Below are 21,150 nucleotides of genomic sequence, written 5' to 3'. Positions count from 1 at the left end.
CAATAACAGGAAAATCGATTGAGCAATATAATCTCAACTTCTACTCTAGAAGTAAACCAGTGAAGAATTTCTGGCATGAAAGATAAATGCACTTAGGCTCAAAAACAGTTCAGATTCACTCACATAGAATTCTTTTGGACAGAAACAATTATTTACTACATAAATATGCAACGCCTAACAAAATGTTAAGGTATCTAATCTATATCAAGAAACCTTGATTTTCAGAAAAAAAACCATTAGATTAGCATTTACCTAAAGAAGCTTCTACTTATATGAATGTTACTCTTTTCCCTGAGTCATCCCATCAAATTACTTTAATACAACGTTGATCATCATGTGGATTCACACAGAATCCAGTTCAGAAATTAAGACATTCAAGGGAGCTCACAGAGGTACCTCAAAAACAGAGATAGTGGTCATTCTCAATCACCTCTCTGCTTCCCTGGACCCCTGGGCTAGCTGAAGGACAAACAATTGGGGCTTCAGCTCACTGGAAGGTAACTGCATGTGCACGGTAATACTGAGACTCAATACATTACGCTAGCATCTTACACAACCACACAAAAGGCATCTGATTGTATAATATAAAGACAAACTACCCAATGGCCTACATATCTTTTGATGTTTTCTTAAGAAACAAGAGACCTGACAAGTCACAATCACATGCAAAGTATGATAGCGTTGAAGTAATCAACCAGGTATTACTCTAACAAATACCAAAGCGTATTTCAGTACGGCTCCATCTGCCCCAATTCATAATGCCGTTCTGAGAAGAAATAAAAATAACCTAAAAAATGCACTCACTCAAAAACATATTTCTAATTAAAATGAAATGTAAATTCAGTCGCTGGTATAATGACTATTATGGAGATAATATTCTTGGTAGATTTAAACTGGAGTGCTGAATTTATTCAGAAACATAAATCAATCAGTCTGAATCAATTCAGAAACACAAATCAAGGTCAACCACAATTTAAAATTTAGCAAATGAAATTACTTGTTCATTTACTGTTAACATCCTTAGGTTAATCTTAAGGCTGCACAAGCTTCACCTAGTATTATGCTTGAGACTTAATAATTTACCTCGACATTTAGAATAGTTCTTACATAAAACTTTGGATTTGTTTTTAAATTAAAAGGAAGATGACAGAATAAACAATGCTGAAAATGTACTCCTCTTTTCTAGAGGAGTTGTAATCTTGGATCAAAAGCCTGCAGTTTTTCCTCTTTCCATCAGTATTATATTTCAAAAGTTGTTCCAACACAGATTTTTTTTTTTTTTTTACAAAAAAAAAGTATTTTTTTCTATGTATTTAAAACTGTTAACTATATACATTAAAACCAGTAACATGTATTTTTCCGCATTGTTTTCTATGTACTCGACCAATGAAATACAAAAGACAAAGTACTTTCATTTCATTAACTGTAAAATGTGTTAATTGGTTAAATAAAACAATTTTTTTTTAGCATTTAAACTATCTTAGGTAAAACAAACTGGCCAAAACTGGCTCTACTGTATAAGGTCAGTGCTGTGTTCATATATCATCAATAGAAGGAATTATTATTATAATAAATGAGTCACAGTACAACAATATCGTGAAGCAAGTCTAAGCTACTATAGAGGATTTAATTCTCGGAAACAGCTGCATAACAACCACACTTCTCTGAACAGTAACAAATTAAGGGCATCCACAAGACTCCAGCTGTGCTAATGAATTCTTCCTTCCACATCTACAGAGATGATCAAAATACCTGCAGGACTTTTTAAAGAATGTCAGTGTTCTTATGTCTCCATCCTAAGAAATAACTCTGATACGTATCATTTGTGTTATTATTCATTTATCATTTTACTAGTTTTACAGACACATATTCAAATTAAAATACTCAGCAGGAAAAATCAAGATAAATAAAAGTATAAAACCAGAACAATTTTATTTAACAAAAAAAAAAAAAAAAAATCAAACTACAGAATAATATCTACCACCTCAGAAGCCATTTATAAGATGATTCAGAGGGAAGATAAGTTTGGGTTAGATTAAATAAAATAGAAACTGCAATGAATCCATGCTCTTCAGTACAGACTAGATTGCCTTGCTCAGCAATATGCTCTACGAACTAGTTAAGCACTATAGTACAGTATCCTGTTTTGATCGCTAGATTTTTTCACTGGGGAGAGTAGGGCTAATCACAGCAACAATTACCCAATGCACTGGTAAGGACATTTCAAACAACAAACTGATTCTTCAGCCTGCCGTATACTTTAAAAATCTACCAAAGAGATTGGGGAAGTGAAATAAGGATGTCATCACAAACATCTATGAAAGTTAATCACTAAAGCCTCTAACCAGGCTTGAAACTTTATTACAAATTGTAAAGCAGGTGAAACTCCTAGTAATAGCCACCACAGCAAAATAATGTACAGACACTCACTCACAGCTGCTCTCAGAGCACCCCGGTGCACATAGAGCATGCTGGGCACACACACATCCCCCCACAGAGAGCATGCGAGGTCAATCGCTCCATCCTGCTAATGAGAGCAGGCAAGCACAGAGAGAAATACAGAGTTTCTACATCTCCTTCGCAAGGAAGCATACAAGATATCATACCCATCTGATGGCATAATACTTACTACAGTGAACTAAAAATTAGTGTTATAGGTGAACATGTTCATGCCCTATCTAAAAAAGACAATCATGTGTTAGCTAGTTCTCGCTTTCTGATTATGTCTTCCTTTGTTGCCTCTTCCATTTTGTCATGCATTCCACAGTGCTTTATTCAGACTGCCCTTTGTACTTAGTTGTCTCTCTTTTCTCCTCTTTTGGGTAATCTCCCACCCTACTGTGTTACTTTTGTATTTTGCATGCTGACATCCATTGACCGCTAAAGCAGTAGTACACAGTGGTTCTAGCCAAATTCACTTCATTGTCAGTAGTGGCTGAAAAGCTAATGCATCTGAAAAAGGTAAGAATAGAAAAGAATGGAAAAGTGGAAGAAAAAAAAACACTCAGCATTTCTATAACATTTTGCAAGATTGTTCCTTGGGATGCTACCCCAATGCAAGTGGAAGTACACTGGAGATTATCTGCTTCACTATGACTGTAGGCTCACTGAAAACTTGCTGTGTGCATGTTTATTGAGAGCAGGCTAGCACCAGCTGCCTCCAGAAAATATGCAGAACTGGACTTGTTCATATTGTAAATAACTGCAGTGCTCTGATTTCTGAGGAGAGCTCCTTCTTCCACAAGGGCTGATTTAAGTGTTATGTCCATATTCCTTTAAACATATAGTTTTCAAGATGCTGATTTTAGTAATTTCTCAAGTCCAATCAAAGAATTGCAATACTAAAAATGAAAAAGCAGATATACTGGACATTTCATCACCATTAAAGTTCGTAAGACGAGCTCCTTATAAATGCTTCCAACAAAGTCTCCCTTGCTGTCATTCCCACAAAACATTATCACTCTCACAGGGAAAGAAGGGAAAAATTTCTCTGCCTCTACTCATTGCAGGGGTGGTCAGTGTTTGTAATGCTATGAGCCACATACAAATCTGTTATACGGTCAGGAACCACAAGATCCATTCATACACCTCAGAGCTGTCATATAGACTCCTGTATTGGATAGTGTGGGACCTGAGCATGACATAAATGGTATGGAATAAGGGGTGGAAAATGGCTGGGATAGAATTAATTTTCTTCACAGTACTAGTACGGGGCTACGTTCTGGATTTGTGCTGGAAACAGTGTTGGTAACACAGGGATGTGTTAGTTCCTGCTGAGCAGGGCTTACACAGAGCCAAGGCCTTTTCTGCCTCTCACCCCACCCCACCAGCGAGTGGGCTGGGGGTGCACAAGAAGCTGGGAGGGGACAGGGCTGGGACAGCTGACCCCAACTGACCAAAGGGATGTTCCATACCATATGACGTCATGCTCAGCATATAAAGCCGGGGGAAGAAGAAGGAAGGGGGGGACGTTCGTAGTGATGGCGTTTGTCTTCCCAAGTAACCGTTACGTGTGATGGAGCCCTGCTTTCCTGGAGATGGCTGAACACCTGCCTGACGATGGGAAGCAGTGAATGAATTCCTTGTTTTGCTTTGCTTGCGTGCGCAGCTTTTGCTTTCCCTATTAAACTGTCTTTATCTCAACCCACGAGTTTTCTCACTTTTACTCTTCTGATTCTCTCTTCCATCCCTCCGCAGGGGGGTGCAGGGGGAATGAGCGAGCGGCTTGGGGAGGCTTAGCTGCCAGCTGGGGTTGAACCACAACAACTCCCAAGGCAGTTTACACAAAAATGAGGACACGACTCCACAGCGGCCCCAGTGCTCTATCACATAGGGCAGTCCCAAAATGCACCTGCATCCCAATGCGTCCTTCAGAAGCCCTAGCACCAGTGCAGCACTTGAACAGCTTGAGAGCCATATGCAGCTAAAGAATCAAAGGTTAGTCACATCTTACCTATTGTTATAAATAGATTGTAAGGTCCTTGAGAGTAAACACTTTGTGTTTGCACAATGCCTAGTACAACAAAATCCCTGTTGATGAATTGGACTCCGAAGTGCTATTGTTATACAGGGTAGCTTGTGCAAAGCCAGAGTTTGTTTCAGTGTAATAAACGTTAAAATATGGATGTAATGAACATCAGTACGACAAGCTCATTCTACAAGGTAATATGTATTCCACATTTTTCTCTGAGAGCTGATAATCCTATTATTTCTCTTTTCTCCCAAGTTTTCTGCAACGTGGAGTAGGAGTTCTGCAACATTTCTGGGTTGCAGATAACCATGTACCAATACTCAACAAAAAATACAGTTGTTTTTTTATATGTACCACTAAAGCTGAGTATTTCAAGGGCTAATGTCTAGGGAAGCATAGCATGATGATACTCCTTAAAGAACTGAAGGGCAATAAAACAGGTTTTACTTAGCTTGTGAGAATAGGTCCTAATCTGACTAAGCGGTAGCACTAATACATGGAGAGGATAAAGAAAAGAAAAAGGATGAAAGAAGTTGAAGACAGATACATGTTTTAAGGGAGCTGCTGTACTATCACCCTGTGGCTTAACATTATTTCACCGCTTTATCTTCCCGCTTGCTGTCTTACCAAAATGGTAATGAGAGGCATCCCTATTACAACCCCAGTATCATTCACTTAAGACAGCAAAGGTATCACTAAGAAATAAAACCCAGATTTTGTCAGCAACCCTGCAGACTCCCACCACTTCTAATCAGAGAGAATTTATACCTCCTAAAAGGTTGTTAAGGATACTACAGTGTGAGCCAGCTATGGGATGGTAACACAGGTATGCAGTGCACCAACCAGGAGTCGTGCGCTTTAACAGTCTCTCACAAATACCTGAGGCATGCAAGAAGTCATTGCAGCAGCAGGCCATCCAATAATGGGGTTTTATAGGCAAAGACCTCTCTAGCATTCTTAGGTACATCATCCATATTAAGACCCACAGGTATAATTAAAAGCCATTAATATCACAAACTTCAGATTTTATTAACTGTGGTAAACAAAAAACTTGGCAGCACCATGTCTCAGACAACCCTCTGAAGGCTCCCGTGGTATTCCCTCCAAGTCACTCTTTGGCCTCTGCTGAAATTTTACACATGCAATAGGCTCTTCGCTGGTTATCCTATCCCTTGCAAAGAAAATCCCATTTTTTTCATGAGCCTCCCAGCTTAATGCAGTTCCTGCAATTTATCCCCTGCCATAGCTGAAGTCACAGTAAAGTAGTAAATGCAGTATTTTCGTGTTTTGAATTCTTTTATGTGCATATTGCATGGAAATCCAGAACTTTCCCACTGGGGACACATTTCTTCACACTTGGAGAAAAGAAAGCATAACTTCTTTTTTTACGTCTTTCTGGTGTTAGGATTTGTCCTCAGTAAGAAGTTGCTTAGTGATAGGGAACAAAAGGTTTACAAAAAAGACCAGTTTGGGGTGCACATAGGCATTACTTATTTTAAAGTGAAACCCAGAAACATTCAGAATTATTAATCTCAATCTCATTGCATGATGAAGAACACCAACAGTTCACTGGATGCTCAAATTACTTTGAGTTTGTCAGTATATAAGTTCGTATTTAAATATGAAACTTTTCATCTTTGTTGTACATAAAATGGATATACTGCAGCATACAACAGCTGTAAAGAGAAAGTTTTAAAAAGCTCCTTCCCCTCACTGTGTAAAAGAACTTCTCACTTCTACTAAATCTTTTATTTTCAATTTTATTCTATCTGCCAGTACCTTTCTTACTAGAAAAAGATGCTTATCATGAAAAACATTCAGTTCTGGGAGCACTCTGTAAAGATTCAGGCATACTAATTTCCTCAATTATTTCTTTAGATCTATTTTTAATCACAATTTTAAAACAATAAAAGTATCATGACTCAATATCAAGAAATATTTCAGTGTGATTCTAAATTATGTAGCAGCAAGAAAATCCATATTTATAACTGATTTGTGTGCTTAGCTATTTAAACTTGTATCATGCTTTAACATGACACCTCAGAATAAAAAGCGAGCTTCCTTTCCTGATCCAAATTATCAATACTTAGCTATTAATGTATGAATTTATACATATACATGTACATACTCTACACATTTGTATGCTACAGATATAGACATGCCCCATTATTATCTGTGTCAAACCTCTTTGCAAAGGTTCTATGGCATGCAAGATATTCTTTTTACCGTTGGCTATAATCTCATTTTCTTTGAAGGCCCCTAGAGTAGAGATAGATTTAGATAAAACTCTTTAATAGGACCACACAGATAAAGACCCATATAGCACAAGCTAAAATTATTGTTTCAGTAATCTCGTTCCCTAAGGGAATTTTTAACCTTCAGTAAGGTAATGATTACACCGATATCACTGCTGTGACAACAGTTTGCATAGACACACCAAAACTAGCTTTAAATTAGGCAGTGCGACTTACTGACAGCACGGAACTGAGCACAGGCTCACTGCACACGTGTCTCCCCAGCTATGGACCCGGCTTTGCAGTACCCACACTGCTAGAAGTATCTGGACACCATACAATATTCTATATCTCAAATCTTTGCTACTAATTTAATTACTTCCTTAAACAGCAAACAACAAGCTCTTTGTCCCAAAGATAACACTACAAAACTTCGTAATTAGAAACAAAAACAGTCCTGAGAAAAAAATACCAACTATGCTATTGGCATCATCTGTAAAAAACATCACAACAAATGAAGCAACATACTCAAACCATGGTTTTGCTTTACATAAAGATGTTTCCCCAAATTGCATCTGAACATTTTAGTTATATCATTTATATTACCATGCAATGCCTCCACGTCACTATTGATTTGTACATTTTAAAGACAGTATGTATTTCCTATCTACATCTTTCATCCTCATATTTAATAACCGGTTTATAATTTAACATATTCTTTGATGTTATTTTAGTATTTCAAAATTACATTATATTAATTTATCAGAATATAATTTGTTTTTGCCAAATTCCCCCCAGCTAGTTGAGAGGTGTAGCTTTTAATGGTTTTTCAGTAAAGAATTTTTTAAAACATACTATATTTAGGACTAATTCTAATATTTTGTAAATAGTATAAATAGCAGGAAATCTACCCCCATGTCCCATACTCTTTCATATTAACAATTTCTTTTCTTCCATTATTTGAATGTAAACAACTCCTCCTGAATTAAAAAGTTGTGTAAAAAACTATTGCAGTTTTCTCTCTCAATTCAGCTAAATCTCTAAAGCATCACCTACACAAATTCTTTGAAACCATTATCACATTGAATTTTTCTGAAACTAAAAGACAAACATATATACACCCTAGCCAAACAGAAGAAAGTAAGTATATACCAGTACTGCTTAACTTTAGTAAGATTTCACCTGTGATACTAGCTTTTAAGTGCTATAAGCACACAAGTCTTTTAGGAACATTTACTTCTTTTTATAGTACTCTATTATAGCCATATACAACTAAAATAATTTTTTAGGTTTTGTAAAAAATAATCTATTCTACTTTAAATGCAACTTCCAAAATCTAAATATAAAAACAGAATTTGAAAACATATTTCACTTTTCTCATTTACTCCATTTCCAGTTAATTTCTTCATTTTATGCATGCAGCAATATTAAAATCTTACATTAAAATTTATATCTAATGGTTGCTGAAGAACAAAAACATAGTTATGCATCACTAATTATACAAGCAACATAACTGCTCTTAGCATTTGGCAGTGTAGAACTGTAATTACAACATCATTAAGTACAATACCTTTTCTAATTCTGACAAAGAGATAAACCCAATACAAGAGGGACAACTGCTTTATTAGCAAAATTCTCATAACTTCATATAGGATAAATGTAAAAGATATGGTACTCACAGTAAATTCACAGAAATCAATGCTATCAAGACTTTTGCTTCTGTGTATTCTCCCTTTTATTCTTCTTAAAGAGGGCTTTCCCTGACTTACACTACAGGTAGCACCATTGGGATTTTCAGAAGATGGAGTTACCCTGCCAAACAAAAAGAGCCACATATCAGACAAAGAATATATGTTTCTATTGAAAACATTTGCTTAAAGTAAAAAAATTTACAAGGGAAAAAGCATTGCCATGCTATACAAAGAAGGAATGCCATTCCAAGCTTTAGTTTTCAATCAGCAAGTGCCAAAATAAGACCACAAAAGTATGTAGAAATCTAGTTCCCATCAAGTCCACCACTGCCTGCAGATTTAGTCAAAAACATATCGTAGTCATCATTTTTGTACAAAAGTGAGAAGTATCAGAAAAAAAGACAGATTACAGAAAAATATATTTAACTTCTGAAAAATTAAAAGCAATATTTTTCTCTATTAATTCAGTGAAAAACTGACTCCTATGATACATGTTGATGGCTGTCAGTTAAATCAGTAGGAGCCCAGCAGTATTTGGCTTTTAACCTTTTCCAGTTTGAGTTCTAATGGTACTTCAGCTATTCTAGCCATGAATAACGATGAACAATAATTAAGTGAATAGGATCTGTTAAAGTTATAGGGGTAATATATTAAGGAACTACACTTTATAAGGTCTTCCATCACATTGTAGTCTACACATAGTCCTAAGGGGAGTCCATAACCAAAATATTTTAAGTAATCCATATTTCAAGGAGTTTGTTGGAAGTTGCTCATGAGTAGAAGTGGGGTTAATAATTAACCAAATGTATTAAGGTTTGTGAGGTCAATATTTTAAATGCAAAATAGTCTCTAGTCAGTCTGACACCACATTAGAAAAAGGAAAACTGCATTCCAGCAAATATGCTCACCAAGAATCACCTAAAAATGTAAAATTCTTAATGTGCAGATTTACATTTGTTCCATATAATTTCTCAACTGCAGCCACAAGAGACTTCAAAAAACAGCTTAAACGAGAAATAGTATGTATCCTTTTTGCATTTCCCAAGACTTTGGACAGCAGTTCAGTGTTTTTCTCTGTAACCATTAAGATTTCTCTCACAAAAAACATTTAAGTACGTGCTTTAGGTTCTTCTACTTAGAATTAATGGCTTTAATGGTATGTACATAAATGTTTTCACAAAAAAGAAAGAAAGGCGGAGATGTCTTATACAAACACATCACCAAAAAAGGACATTGCATACAATGGGTCACGTTAATACTTGAAATACAAAATTCAAGGTACAAAATACAATAACCACAGGCTGAATACACTTGTTTGATTAGTGAGGCTCCTAGGTCTACACGGCATCAGGGTCAGGATAAAAGGTCCAAATGCCTGTTCGTAGGAGGCTAGGGAGAAGAAAAGGTTGCAATAACCAAACTTGAAAATGAAAACAGATCTTTTCAAATCTCTTTCTCAATTTATAAAGATAAAGCCCTTCATTTTTCATTGAATTATTGTGATTACCAAATCAATATTTTGTTTTCAGATGCCCGAGTTTTTCGGTTTTTACACATGCACACATACACACACAAACAGCTTCCTGTAAGTTCTCTTGATAATATAGTAATTTATTTTAGATGGTTTTTTCCCCTTGGGTTAATTTACTGCCAATTTTTAAATGCAAAGATAACTAAAAATTTCTAACTGAAAACATAACTATAATATTCAGACATTTTAATTACATTATAAACTTCCTGCTGAAACCGCACCAGATTTTTTGGTATAATTATATATGGATTAAATTCTGAGAAACATGCCTGTCTATTACAGTACCATATTTGTTCACAGAACAGAAACTGCAAAAATGCCACAGATACCCTGCTAAAACGTCTTAGAGAATTACCAGGACAAATTTCCAAAGAAAGTAAATTGCTCAGTCTCAACTCTTGTTCCACACAGAGAGTGACATTTATGGTGATAGTACATTTCTATTGTATGAATGTATCTTCTGTTACCGAGCTCTCCAAACATCTCTGATAAAGTTAATCCAGACGTACGCAACCGTACATATTCTGAGTCCATGTCAAATGCAGAGCCTACAGAGAGATCCATTGTTTCAGTACAGTTAGAGGTCTGTATTTATTGTCTCTCCAGAAAATCTTTGAGGGCTGCCTATTTCATTACTTATCACTTGGGTCAATAAATCTTCACGTGCACCTCCAGTGAATTAAATGCTTGGTACATTAGACTTCTTCCTTATACTTAATAGAAAATTTTTTAAACAGCTGCAAGCTGCATTGGGCTTTTCTTAATTTTGAACTATATTTCAAACCACTTAGAGTAAGGCCTTACCTATAAATATGCATTTCTTTAAGTTGCAAGTCTTTTAATGTTTTCTGATACTGAGAAGCCTTTATAAAAAAATAAAATAAGAAAAACCTTATGTGAAAGAAAAACAAGTAAAAAAACCAAACAATCAAATAACAAACAAGTAATCAAAGTTATATAGTTTTAACAAAGAACTAAACTAATTGTATGTTTTGAAGGCCCTTCTGCTTGGGAGCTCCACTCTTTAAAGCCACTTGAAAAAAATGAAATTGCTACCTCTGGAATCCATCCATCATATCATTCTGCTGGACAATAAATTATGGCTATTGCTTGTTAGATTCTGAGATTCAGAAAAATGTTTTTAAAAATCACATTTAAACTTTCAAAATATAATTTTATGGGAAGAAATATCACAATTGAAAGACTCCCTTCAATCCTTTATAAAATCATTAATTTCTAGGTGTCTTTACAAGAAAATAAAGTATTATTTAACGAACCAAAGAAAAATCCAATGAATATCATTACTGGGAATCTGGAAGCTTTGCACTGTATTGTGCACCAAAGGAAGGATATGAGGCAAGATATCCATATTTACAGAATCATGGAGTTTTGACTCTATGATTGATGAGGAAACTTTGGGACATGTGCAAAGAAATTAAATACCAGCTTCTCCAGTACCTCTGCCACCCCTACAGTTTTAGCAAAGAGAAGCAATAACAGACCTGAGACAGACTTGTATCTATTTCACCCCGTCTTCTCACTATGCTGGATGCAGCAATGAAACTCTCAAGAATCCATTTCCAGTAACACTCATGCAGCACTACAACAGGAACTCTTTCAAGTACTAGAAATTTCCACAAGGAATACAACTCAGAAGTTAAGACCATAAAGCTGCAAGATAAACATAAGTGTCAGCTTCAGTGAGTCCAAATTCATGAGACAAGGCCCAAAGTGTTTGAGTTTGACTTGAAACTAAATTATTCAAAAATCTGAAAGACAGCATTTTAAAATCCTTCGCACTTTTGAATCTTGCTTTGTGTTCTCAAAGTGTTCATTGTAATCAGAAAAGCAGAGTTTATTCTTTTTAAATTAATACTGAAATTATAATGCAATATTCCATGGTTCTGGCATCTGAACCTTAAATTTAAAAAAATTAATTATTCATGAAATTTAATACATTCGATTATCTCCTTCTTTCATCTTTTATTTGTATTGCTTAATTAATAGAAAATTAATAAGTGAATTGCTAAGTCACTGGCTGTAGCACATGCATCAGGGGCATAGAGGAATTACCACAGGTTAAAGCAGAAAAATTTGTAAGAGCCCTTTTAAAATGTCTGCAGCTCATCAACTACTTCAAGGCAAGTACTCTTGAATCAAAGCCTAAGAATGTTCAAGGCAGTCTAGAGCTTTAAAAAGTAGAATACAGCATCAAGATCTTTGAAGGGAGTGAACAATTCCGGATGCCTTGTTTGAAATATGCTGTTTCTGTTCAAAGAATGTGTTCAATATTCTGGAAACATAACATCTTTCTAGTGGAGCTCATCACGGGAATCCTAAACTAAGGCACCCCAATTCATTAACTTTTGGAAATTTTAGTCAAGTAAAATTGAACCATTTTGTAAATCCCACCTGGAGCCCAAGGCCCTTATTTATTATCTACAATTCTTACAGCAGTTTCATTGACCTTGACTGGTTCCTAATGTGTGACCATATATCACATTACATAACCATGACTCTAAATTATTTCTCTAATTTGTAAAACAAGCAAAGACCTTAAACTTTCAGTATCTATATTCCACTGACGAACATGCTACCCTAACAAAATACTACGCAACAGTGACTTCAAGGTGCAGCATCACATCAAGAGCTAACAACTTAATACACATCATAACATAGTTAGATGGAATGTATATAACATAACAGTTTTTTATCAACAAAAACTGTATTTATAGTCTACTTGCACACAATTACTACTAACCTTCAATACTACCTAACATGTTTTTTTGTAGTTAAATTTCATCTGAAATGACGAATGTCATATTATTTTCTAGACAGACCAGTTAGATTGAGCATCTTTTAAGAACTTAAAAAATTCTCTTGTTTAGTGATTTAGAGTTCTGAACAATTTTATAAGAGAACATTAGAATATTTAAAAAACAAGTCTGGAAATGACACATTTTCTGTATTTGTTTCCCAAGTGTAGTATTAATGCTAGAGTTAATGCAGAGAGGACAAATTTATGACAACTGTATAGCCTCAACAAGACTTATAATGGTGACACAATTATTACACTTTTCATATACTGCAAGTTGTCTGCCTATCTTATAAAAAAAGCATTTAGGTACTTCTAGCAAATTATTAATATAAATGGTTTCACAACACGTAAGCCAAACTTCTTAAAAACTTGTACCTCTAGTAGTTACACAGATCAGAGTTGAGAGATGTATAAAGTTTCCATAATTATACATCCTCCCATTAGAAGACAGGCTTCCTCAATACTACAGAAAGTGAGGACATCAGCTGGACTCAGCTGAATGTGATCAGTATGCCTTCTGGCTCAAACACAGGGGCTGAGAAGCTGAAACTTACTCCCACTGATCAGACTGGAAGAAAAAGGCAAATTTGAAACAATGACTAGTAACACTGAGCAGTCAGCTGCTATGCTAAATTCTTGTGCACCTCTGCAAATATTTTCAGTTCTAAGCACAGTATCCTGCCTTCATCAGAAAAAAAAAAAGGTATTAATTAATTTGCAACATGAATAAATCCTTAAAATTGGCTAAACTGAAATTGTTATCCCCATTTCAAACAAATATTAACAGGAACCAGTAATCAAAAATGGAAAACATCCATTCTGGTGATCTGTATTTTTCCACATAGTTCTGTAGAGACACCCAAGAGATTCAATCTTTGATGCTTTCTTTCTCCTACACTAAAGTGACATTTTCCATTATTTGATTATTCTAAATAAGACTCTACTTAGAACATAAACAAACCATTTTCTCCCTAGGGATGATCCTAATGATAAAATAGGCATCCTTCATTATAAGCCTGGACTTCTACATCCAAGTCTAGCCTGAATACAAAGACTCTGAGTCAACAAAGCTTTTAGATTGGTGCTTACTTCCAGATATGCTGGCTACTCCTCACTGATGTCAAATAAGTTTACTCCTATGCTTGAAAATAAATGTGCGTGTGCAATACCTTTGAAGAAGCTATCATTTAACATCCAGGCTTCTATATCACACATTCTTTTAACAACAGCAACAGGGGAATCGGATCCTGTCAAAATTCAAATTCTGTAGTGCATTGCATCTGCGTTCTTTTCTGTAACCTAGATTGCTTCAGACAACTACCAATCATTCTTAAAAGATGCAGGAAATGTAAATATGGAATAGCCTCAGCCATTTCCATAATATTCTTCACAATAAAAACTAATCACTAACCAAGCTTTGTCTTATTTCATGACTCTGCACTCCCTTGCACCAAGGGGAGCATAAGAGGAGTAAGCCAAAGCAGAGGAAGCCTTTCAAAGTAGAGACAAATGCTGTAAGAAACAGAAGGCAATATTAGTGAGAAGAATTATGAGAGTTGCTAGAATATCCTGTTCCTTCTTTTTTTTTTTTTTGCCTGCTCCTTCTTGCAGCAGAGAAACATAATATTCAGTATGACAAGAAATTATGGTCTACTTGTGTAATTCGCCTTAATTATGTGATTTAGCATTTCCCTATTGTAAAAACATTCACGTTGCACATATTGGGATTTCAGTAAATATTTATGTCAATTTACTGTTTTAAGATGCTTCCAGGTCAGTAGTTAGTTTTTCTCGAGCACCTTAGCAAACATTAGTCCCTGCTGCACTCTACCTGTACTAGCAGCATTATGGTGGTGGGTTTTGTATCCAAATACTGTCCCCCCAGCAAGACTATTAAAAACATCCTACTCATCTCATTTAGGTTCCTACATGTTAGATTACAACGCTGCGCAAACATGGGAAAGAGTCTGAATCAGCAGTTTGGGACTCCAGCAACTTCCTTCAACACTGAGTCCAAAACCCTACTGCCCCAAGTAAACCTCATCAAAAATGATCAAGCTCCACAATAAACACAAGTAAGTTTCTGGCTCCAGCACGTCCCACTGCAGGCCTGTGGCATAGCTTCCTTCTGTTTGTTCAATTGTCTGTTTTATTCCCGCTAGTTTATAGCAATTTATTCTTAACCCATCATGAGACATCCGTGTCCATCTTTTCTGTTTTCATTTGTAGCTCTGCTTTCATGCATCACAGAATAGGACTTACATTTTTGGGGGGGAAGCGGGAGAAAATTGGAGTGACAGATGCTCTATAAAGAAATAAAACATTGCTGTTACCTTTTTCATTTTCTTTCAGAAGGATTCAGGTGGATTATCTCCACCAACAAAAAGATGAGTATTTTAACCCTTTTTTATTAAATTATGTCTTTGCTTCCACTTACAATATGTATTAACACATCAAAGAATTTATGAATCTGATATGTTAAACAATGTTGTAAGTTTCTAAAAATAAGTAAATAAGAAGAGATTAAAAAGCATCCTCTGATTATAGACTGACTTGATTTATACATTTTCTTTAGGTATTTTGGAGATTTCCAGTGATACAGTACTGGAATACACTTTTGTTTTACATGTTGGAAATATACACTAATATTGCATTGATTTTAGTAACAGAAGAGCAACATACTCTTCTCTCTAATACTCAGATTTTCTTAATGCATTATTTGATACAGATTATGCACAGAAAAAATTAACATGACAAAGTATCCTCAAGCATTTCTCTAAATGCATCAGAAAATAGTATTTCATCCTCCAGCATAAATTCTATCCATACAGATAATGCCTAATGCTATTAAAGTTCTCAAAGGAAATGTGACTACATAATAGCATCTTGCCTATTAATAAGAAAGCATCCCAGAGGCATGCATGAAGTAATTCATACATCTCTCTAAAATTAAAAAAAAAATTACTTTATTTTTCCTTAACAATCTTAGTCAACTAAATCTTCACACAGCATTGCATTGCAGCAACATGATGTCAAGTTACAAATGTTATGAAATGTAATGCTTATAGCATGTATTAGCGGGGATCCATTATATTGTTTTGCTATACCTCAAAAAGCACAGAATCTCACCATGAAACTAGGCAATATAGATCTAACTCCAGCTGAAGATATAAACTAGGAGTTGAATCAGGTCCTTTCAGACTTACTTTTAAAGTACACAAATATAGATAGCTTCACTGTAACATGCCAGCAAAGAAAACATTTCCAAGGAGACAAAGGATATATGAAATAGAACAGTTGTTATCATTACATTACCCATAATAAAACTTCTTTTAAGAAGTAACACACCAATACATACACTGCTGCATACAGACAGGAGTGGCATTTGGGAAGAATAAAATAGGTACGGTACACTTCATGTAACTTACATAACCAAAATCAAATCACTGAACACACTGTAAAAACCTTTGATTAAATGTAATAAAACTTATCTGTCTGACAACATATTTTTGTCTAAGACTACATTTGATTCTGTACATTATAGTTAGGATGAACAGATTTGCCAAATTGTGTTGTTATCTGCAAGGAATAGCAAGATTTGGACCTCATGACAGAAAGCTTACTAGTTCCACATTATGTTTCTTCAAGTGATGTATTTCCTTGACACTGTCTACGCTAGCTGACAATGTGGAAAAAAAAGAAAGAAAAAAGTAAAAAAGCCACATTCTACAATTCATTCAATCTTTGGTACAACTGCTGACACGAAAGTATTTCTATTTGTGAACTACCTATTTTTAAATAAAATGACCTATCATGCCTTCTGTGACACTTTCCTTCACTAGGAACATGTAAGTACAGTGAAAGAAAACCATATGACCATTACCACCTAAATATCTCTCTTGGTCTTTTCTAGATAAGAAATTCTTGTTATCTTGTTCTTGATATTTTCCTCCCAGAAAATCTGACTTCACCAGTTCATAGATTTTCTCCTTATAATTTGTCCTGCGGATGACACACATCCCACTGCTTCAATCAAACTAACAGTGGGCTCTTAGAAGTCCGTGAGTGACTGGGAATTGCAGTGCCATATCTTGTCGGTGCCCTACTCACCCATATAACACCATTATAATTTAATACATTTTTCATAACATATTGTTGATTCATCCAGAGAAATCAGTTCAGGACACAATCAGCAAGCACAAAACCAGTGGAAATAAGTCAGGGGAAAAGCAGGCTTTAAATAAAAATGATCATATATGATCAGTACTACCTCTGTCGCTTGCTAACCTATTATACTTGTATCTCCCTCTTCCCGTTTTTCAAATACACCTGTCAGCAGAAGCCAGCTTTCTGCACAGCCCGGGGCGGGGAGGAGAATGCGCTACAGTCGGAGGCGACACTTCGGCTGTCACGCAAGCGGCAGACCCTGCTCGAGCTACTCCCGCGCCCCTCAGCTGAAGCTGCCATTGCCGTGCTCTGACAGGCGTCCGACAGCGGGTCTCCCTGAAAGCGTACGAGAGCACCCGTGAGTCATTATGAGCGGAAACCATGCTTCCAGCCGCGGGAAGCGCCGAGCCGGGTGTCCTCCGGCCGGCCCGCGGGCGGGCGAGGCGCGGCGCGGACAGCTCCTCCGGCGCCACCGCACCGCCGCCGCCTCCCGGCGTTTTCCACACGACTGGCGGTGAATTCGCCGGGAACTTTCTGCCCCGGAGATGCCCGCCGGGAGCCGCAGGCCCGCTCTCGCCCGGCGCCCCCACCGGGTCTCGGCACGTCCGAGGGGAACCCCCCGCCGCCCCGCCCGCCCGTCCCGCCGCGGCCCGCGCTCGGCCAGGCGCAGCGCCCCCGGCCCGGCCCGGCCCGGCCCGCAGTGCCGGCGGCCCCGTTTGTGCCTACTCACCACAGCTTCCTCTTTAAGGGCATCAGACTGCCCCTGTTGGAGGCGGTCACCCCTATGGCCATCTGCAAGACAGTCAGGTATTTCTGATACTTCATTTTGCCGTCGCCCCCCCTGTCCCTGCCTCGTCCCCGCCGCCGCCACCGACAGAGTCTCTCCAGCCGCTGCATGCAATCATCAAATTTTTATTTCCAGGCATCTGCCGTCCCTGCGTCGCGCTTCTTCCCCTCCTCCTCCTGCCGCGCTCCCTCTCTCTCTGCCCCCCCGGCTCACGCTCTCCTCCTCCTCCTGCCGCACTCCCTCTATCTCTGCCCCCAGCTGACGCTCTCCTCCTCCGCCTCCCGCCGCGCTCCCGCTATCCCTGCTCCAGCTGACGCTCTCCTCCGCCTCCCGCCGCGCTCCCGCGCTCTGCCCTCCCCCGGGCCCACGCTCCTCTCCTCCTCCCGCTGTCGCACTCCCTTTCTCTCAGCCCCTCACACCTCGCGCTCTTCCCCCCGACTTGCTGTCGCGCCTTCCCTCTCCCCCGCCGCGCCTCCACCTTGCTGCGGGGCCCCCCCTCCTCCGCGCCCTGCCACGCTCCCCGCACCTGCCCCTGACCAGGCCGCTCGCCCCCCGTTTTGTCTCTTCCTCACCTGGGCTGTCTCCTGGCCACCGCCTCCTCCCCTTCCTAGGCCCTCGGTGGGGCCGCGGCCTCCCTCTCTGCCCCCTGGCCCCACAGGCCGGGCCACCGGCGGAGCCGCTCCTCCCCTTCCCCCCTGGGCAAGCGGGCCTTCCTCGTCACCTCTGCCCCCTCCCGGCTACCGGGGCGCTCCCCCTCCCCTCCCCAATTACCTGGGGTATCCCGCCCCCGCCCATGTGGCGCAGCTGCTGCTCTGCCCTCCCGCCATCAGAGGGGCGCCATGCCGCAGCCCGGCTGTCGCGCAGCGGTGCCCTCTCCCCGCCGCCTCGCTGGCCTCGCCTCTAATCCCATTAGCGCCTAGAATAGCCCCATGTTATTTTAATCATCTCCCCCACTCCTCCCGGCTAACAATTGTGGGTTAGCGGTAATCGAGCTGCGGAGGCAAACGCTTCACCACCTGCCAGGGCGGCCCTGTGGAGGCGGTGAGGGCGAAGGTGAGGAGGGTGAGGGTGAGGGTGAGGGTGAGGTAAGGTAAGGTAAGGTAAGGTAAGGTAAGGTAAGGTAAAGGTGAGTTGAGGATGAAGGTGAGGGTGAGTTAAGGGTGAGTGAGTGGAGGATGAAGGTGAGGTGAAGGTGAGGTGGGAGGCGGGCGAGCCGGCGGGACAGCGCGACAGCAGAAGCAGCGCTTCCCGCCAAGCCTCCCTCAGGACAGGCGGTGTGCGAGGCGGCTGCAGCGCAGCCCCCGCCGCGGCACTCCCCCCGGCACCACCCCGAGCACGGGCACGGGGAGTCGCTGCTAAAAAGCCTAGTGAGGCCACAGGGAAGAGAAGACGTTTTTTTTTTCCCATGTGAAGAAAACAACTAAAGTGTGTTTGAAAATCAGATGGTGATTTAAGTCAAACTAAAGTATTAAATGTTTTCAGAAGGGTGCCCACGTTCTGGATACTTCAGCAAACATAGCTGAACACATAGCTGTGTAGTGGCCTTAGGTACGACCCAATTATCATTACAACTTTAATCTGTTTTGTGTCTTCCTCCTCAAGCTCTGCACTAAGAGCAGCAGGAGACCATGGCGTTTGACAAGTGCTTTTGGAATTAATTCTAAAACAAGTGCTTTTGGAATTAATTCTAAAACGCAGTACAATGCAATCAGAGACAGTCCTCAGCGCAAACATCCCTGAAGTGAAGGGTAGCGCTTAGCTGACAGGTTGATCAATGGTGGGAAGTACTTTGGCTAGAGATATCCTATTTAAGTATATAGATATTCTGCAGAATGCAGATATGAACAAATCCATGCGGAAGTTACAACTTTTCATTAAGATGCTGTAATGTAAATAGTATGAATTGTAATACTTACCCAGAGTTGAGGTCCTAAGGTGGCACTATCAGCTAGGAAAAATACTGTCACTTTATGTCTCAGAGATGAGCATTGTCACTTTATGGCTCGGAGATGAGCATTTCGGTGATTATTTTTCTTCTTTTTTAATATGTAATGTATACCTCAAGACTGTAGTAGGCTACATTCTACCCAGGCCTGTTCATTATGCGGGAAGCAGAGAAGATAAATATATTACTTATAAGCACAACAGATTTTAATTAGAAACATAATAGTTGTATTACTGTAGTTAATGAGATGGATGGCTTTGCATTTTCAGCCAAGAAATCTGAGATGTGTACAAATGTCCTGAAATTCTGTGTCACAAATGATTTAAAAATTCAAATGCCAACTCGATGCCCAGTGTAAGGCTGCACATCTACAGCTCTCAAGATACTGTTAATGGGTTCTTTGTCTTTGGAGAGATCAAGCATTAAAAGCAATGAGGCATGGTTAACTCGAAATGATTAGGAAGGTTAAGGGGGAGGAATTAATTTTTGTACTTAAACAATGCTAGTAGTATACTAACTGGAAAGTCTATATCTTATATAGACAGAACATCAAATCAGTTTGAAAACCCATAGAGATCTTACTTTGCCTTAAAAACAAAAACTGTGAAACAAACACATTGCTTTCTCCTGTGTATCTAGTCAACATTAGCTGACTGAAAAAAAGCTTGTTGCCCACAAAAGTTATCAGAGAGTAAGTGTGGGCTGGATTTTATTCTCACCATTAGTAGAATACTAGCTACGTTGTAACTGAAATACTCATTTACATTTGTGCAATCCTATTAAGAAAGTCGTTTACACCTTGAAATGGTAGGAAATGCTGACTAAGAATGCTGAGACTGTATTAGTTTGAATGTCACATTTCAATTTGAATGTTACACCTGTCAGAAAAATACATGTTATCTCATATAGAAATTCTTGAAAGAAAAATCTAGTCTTAATCTGGTTGTAGTGGTAGAAATTTCGTAGATAAGACAATCTAAGGATACAAGGGAAGCAGAGTTTATTTGAAAGCAGGTAAGCTTTCAGAGTTCTTTACCTTGAAAGGACTCCATATTAGAGAGTCCCAAAACATTGCTTTTCATTTTTACAGTAGCAGGTTCGGAACATAAATTTGTCTTGCCTTTCAGATGAACAGCCTATTTTTAACAGGAGTCAATCAGCAGTTTCCAGATTAGGGTAAGCATCCGGACATCCCACTGTTAGCTCTGAGGCCTGTGTGGACCCATTAGCTGAGCTAAGTCCAAAATTTACAAATTAGATATCCCTGTAAGAGAGGCAGTCTGATCATATTGCTGTTCTCGATGCAAACTCATTCTGTCTGACAAGATACACTCGCCTTCACTACAGAAAGCTGAAAGCTTCTTTCATTTTTTTGAACCTAGTATGCATTTTAAAAACAGTTTAATTCCTGTTAGATTTCTTAAGGTTAATATAGTTGTTTCATAGTTTTTTTCAGTACAAAACCAAGCAGAACCATACTAATTTCTTAATTTTATTTGCTTAGGT

General features: G+C 38.6%; 1 protein-coding gene across 1 annotated transcript in view; it reads right to left on the bottom strand.

Annotated features, from left to right (window-relative positions):
- TJP1 (tight junction protein 1) overlaps positions 1-18,000 on the bottom strand; it is a 170,506-nt gene extending 152,506 nt beyond the window's left edge. Inside the window, exons 1-2 of the mRNA XM_075160235.1 lie at positions 17,643-18,000; positions 8,385-8,517 (exon numbers count right to left, since the gene is read on the bottom strand). Of these exons, the coding sequence (XP_075016336.1) occupies positions 8,385-8,517; positions 17,643-17,809 (300 nt within the window). The 5' untranslated portion in view covers positions 17,810-18,000. The remainder of the gene's footprint in view (positions 1-8,384; positions 8,518-17,642) is intronic.
- Positions 18,001-21,150: the final 3,150 nt, after the last annotated feature.

The sequence above is a fragment of the Calonectris borealis genome, chromosome 11 (genome assembly GCF_964195595.1).
Source record: "Calonectris borealis chromosome 11, bCalBor7.hap1.2, whole genome shotgun sequence".
Classification (NCBI taxonomy): domain Eukaryota; kingdom Metazoa; phylum Chordata; class Aves; order Procellariiformes; family Procellariidae; genus Calonectris; species Calonectris borealis.
Note: the sequence above shows the minus strand (reverse complement) of the source record. Positions and strands in the feature narration are given on the sequence as shown.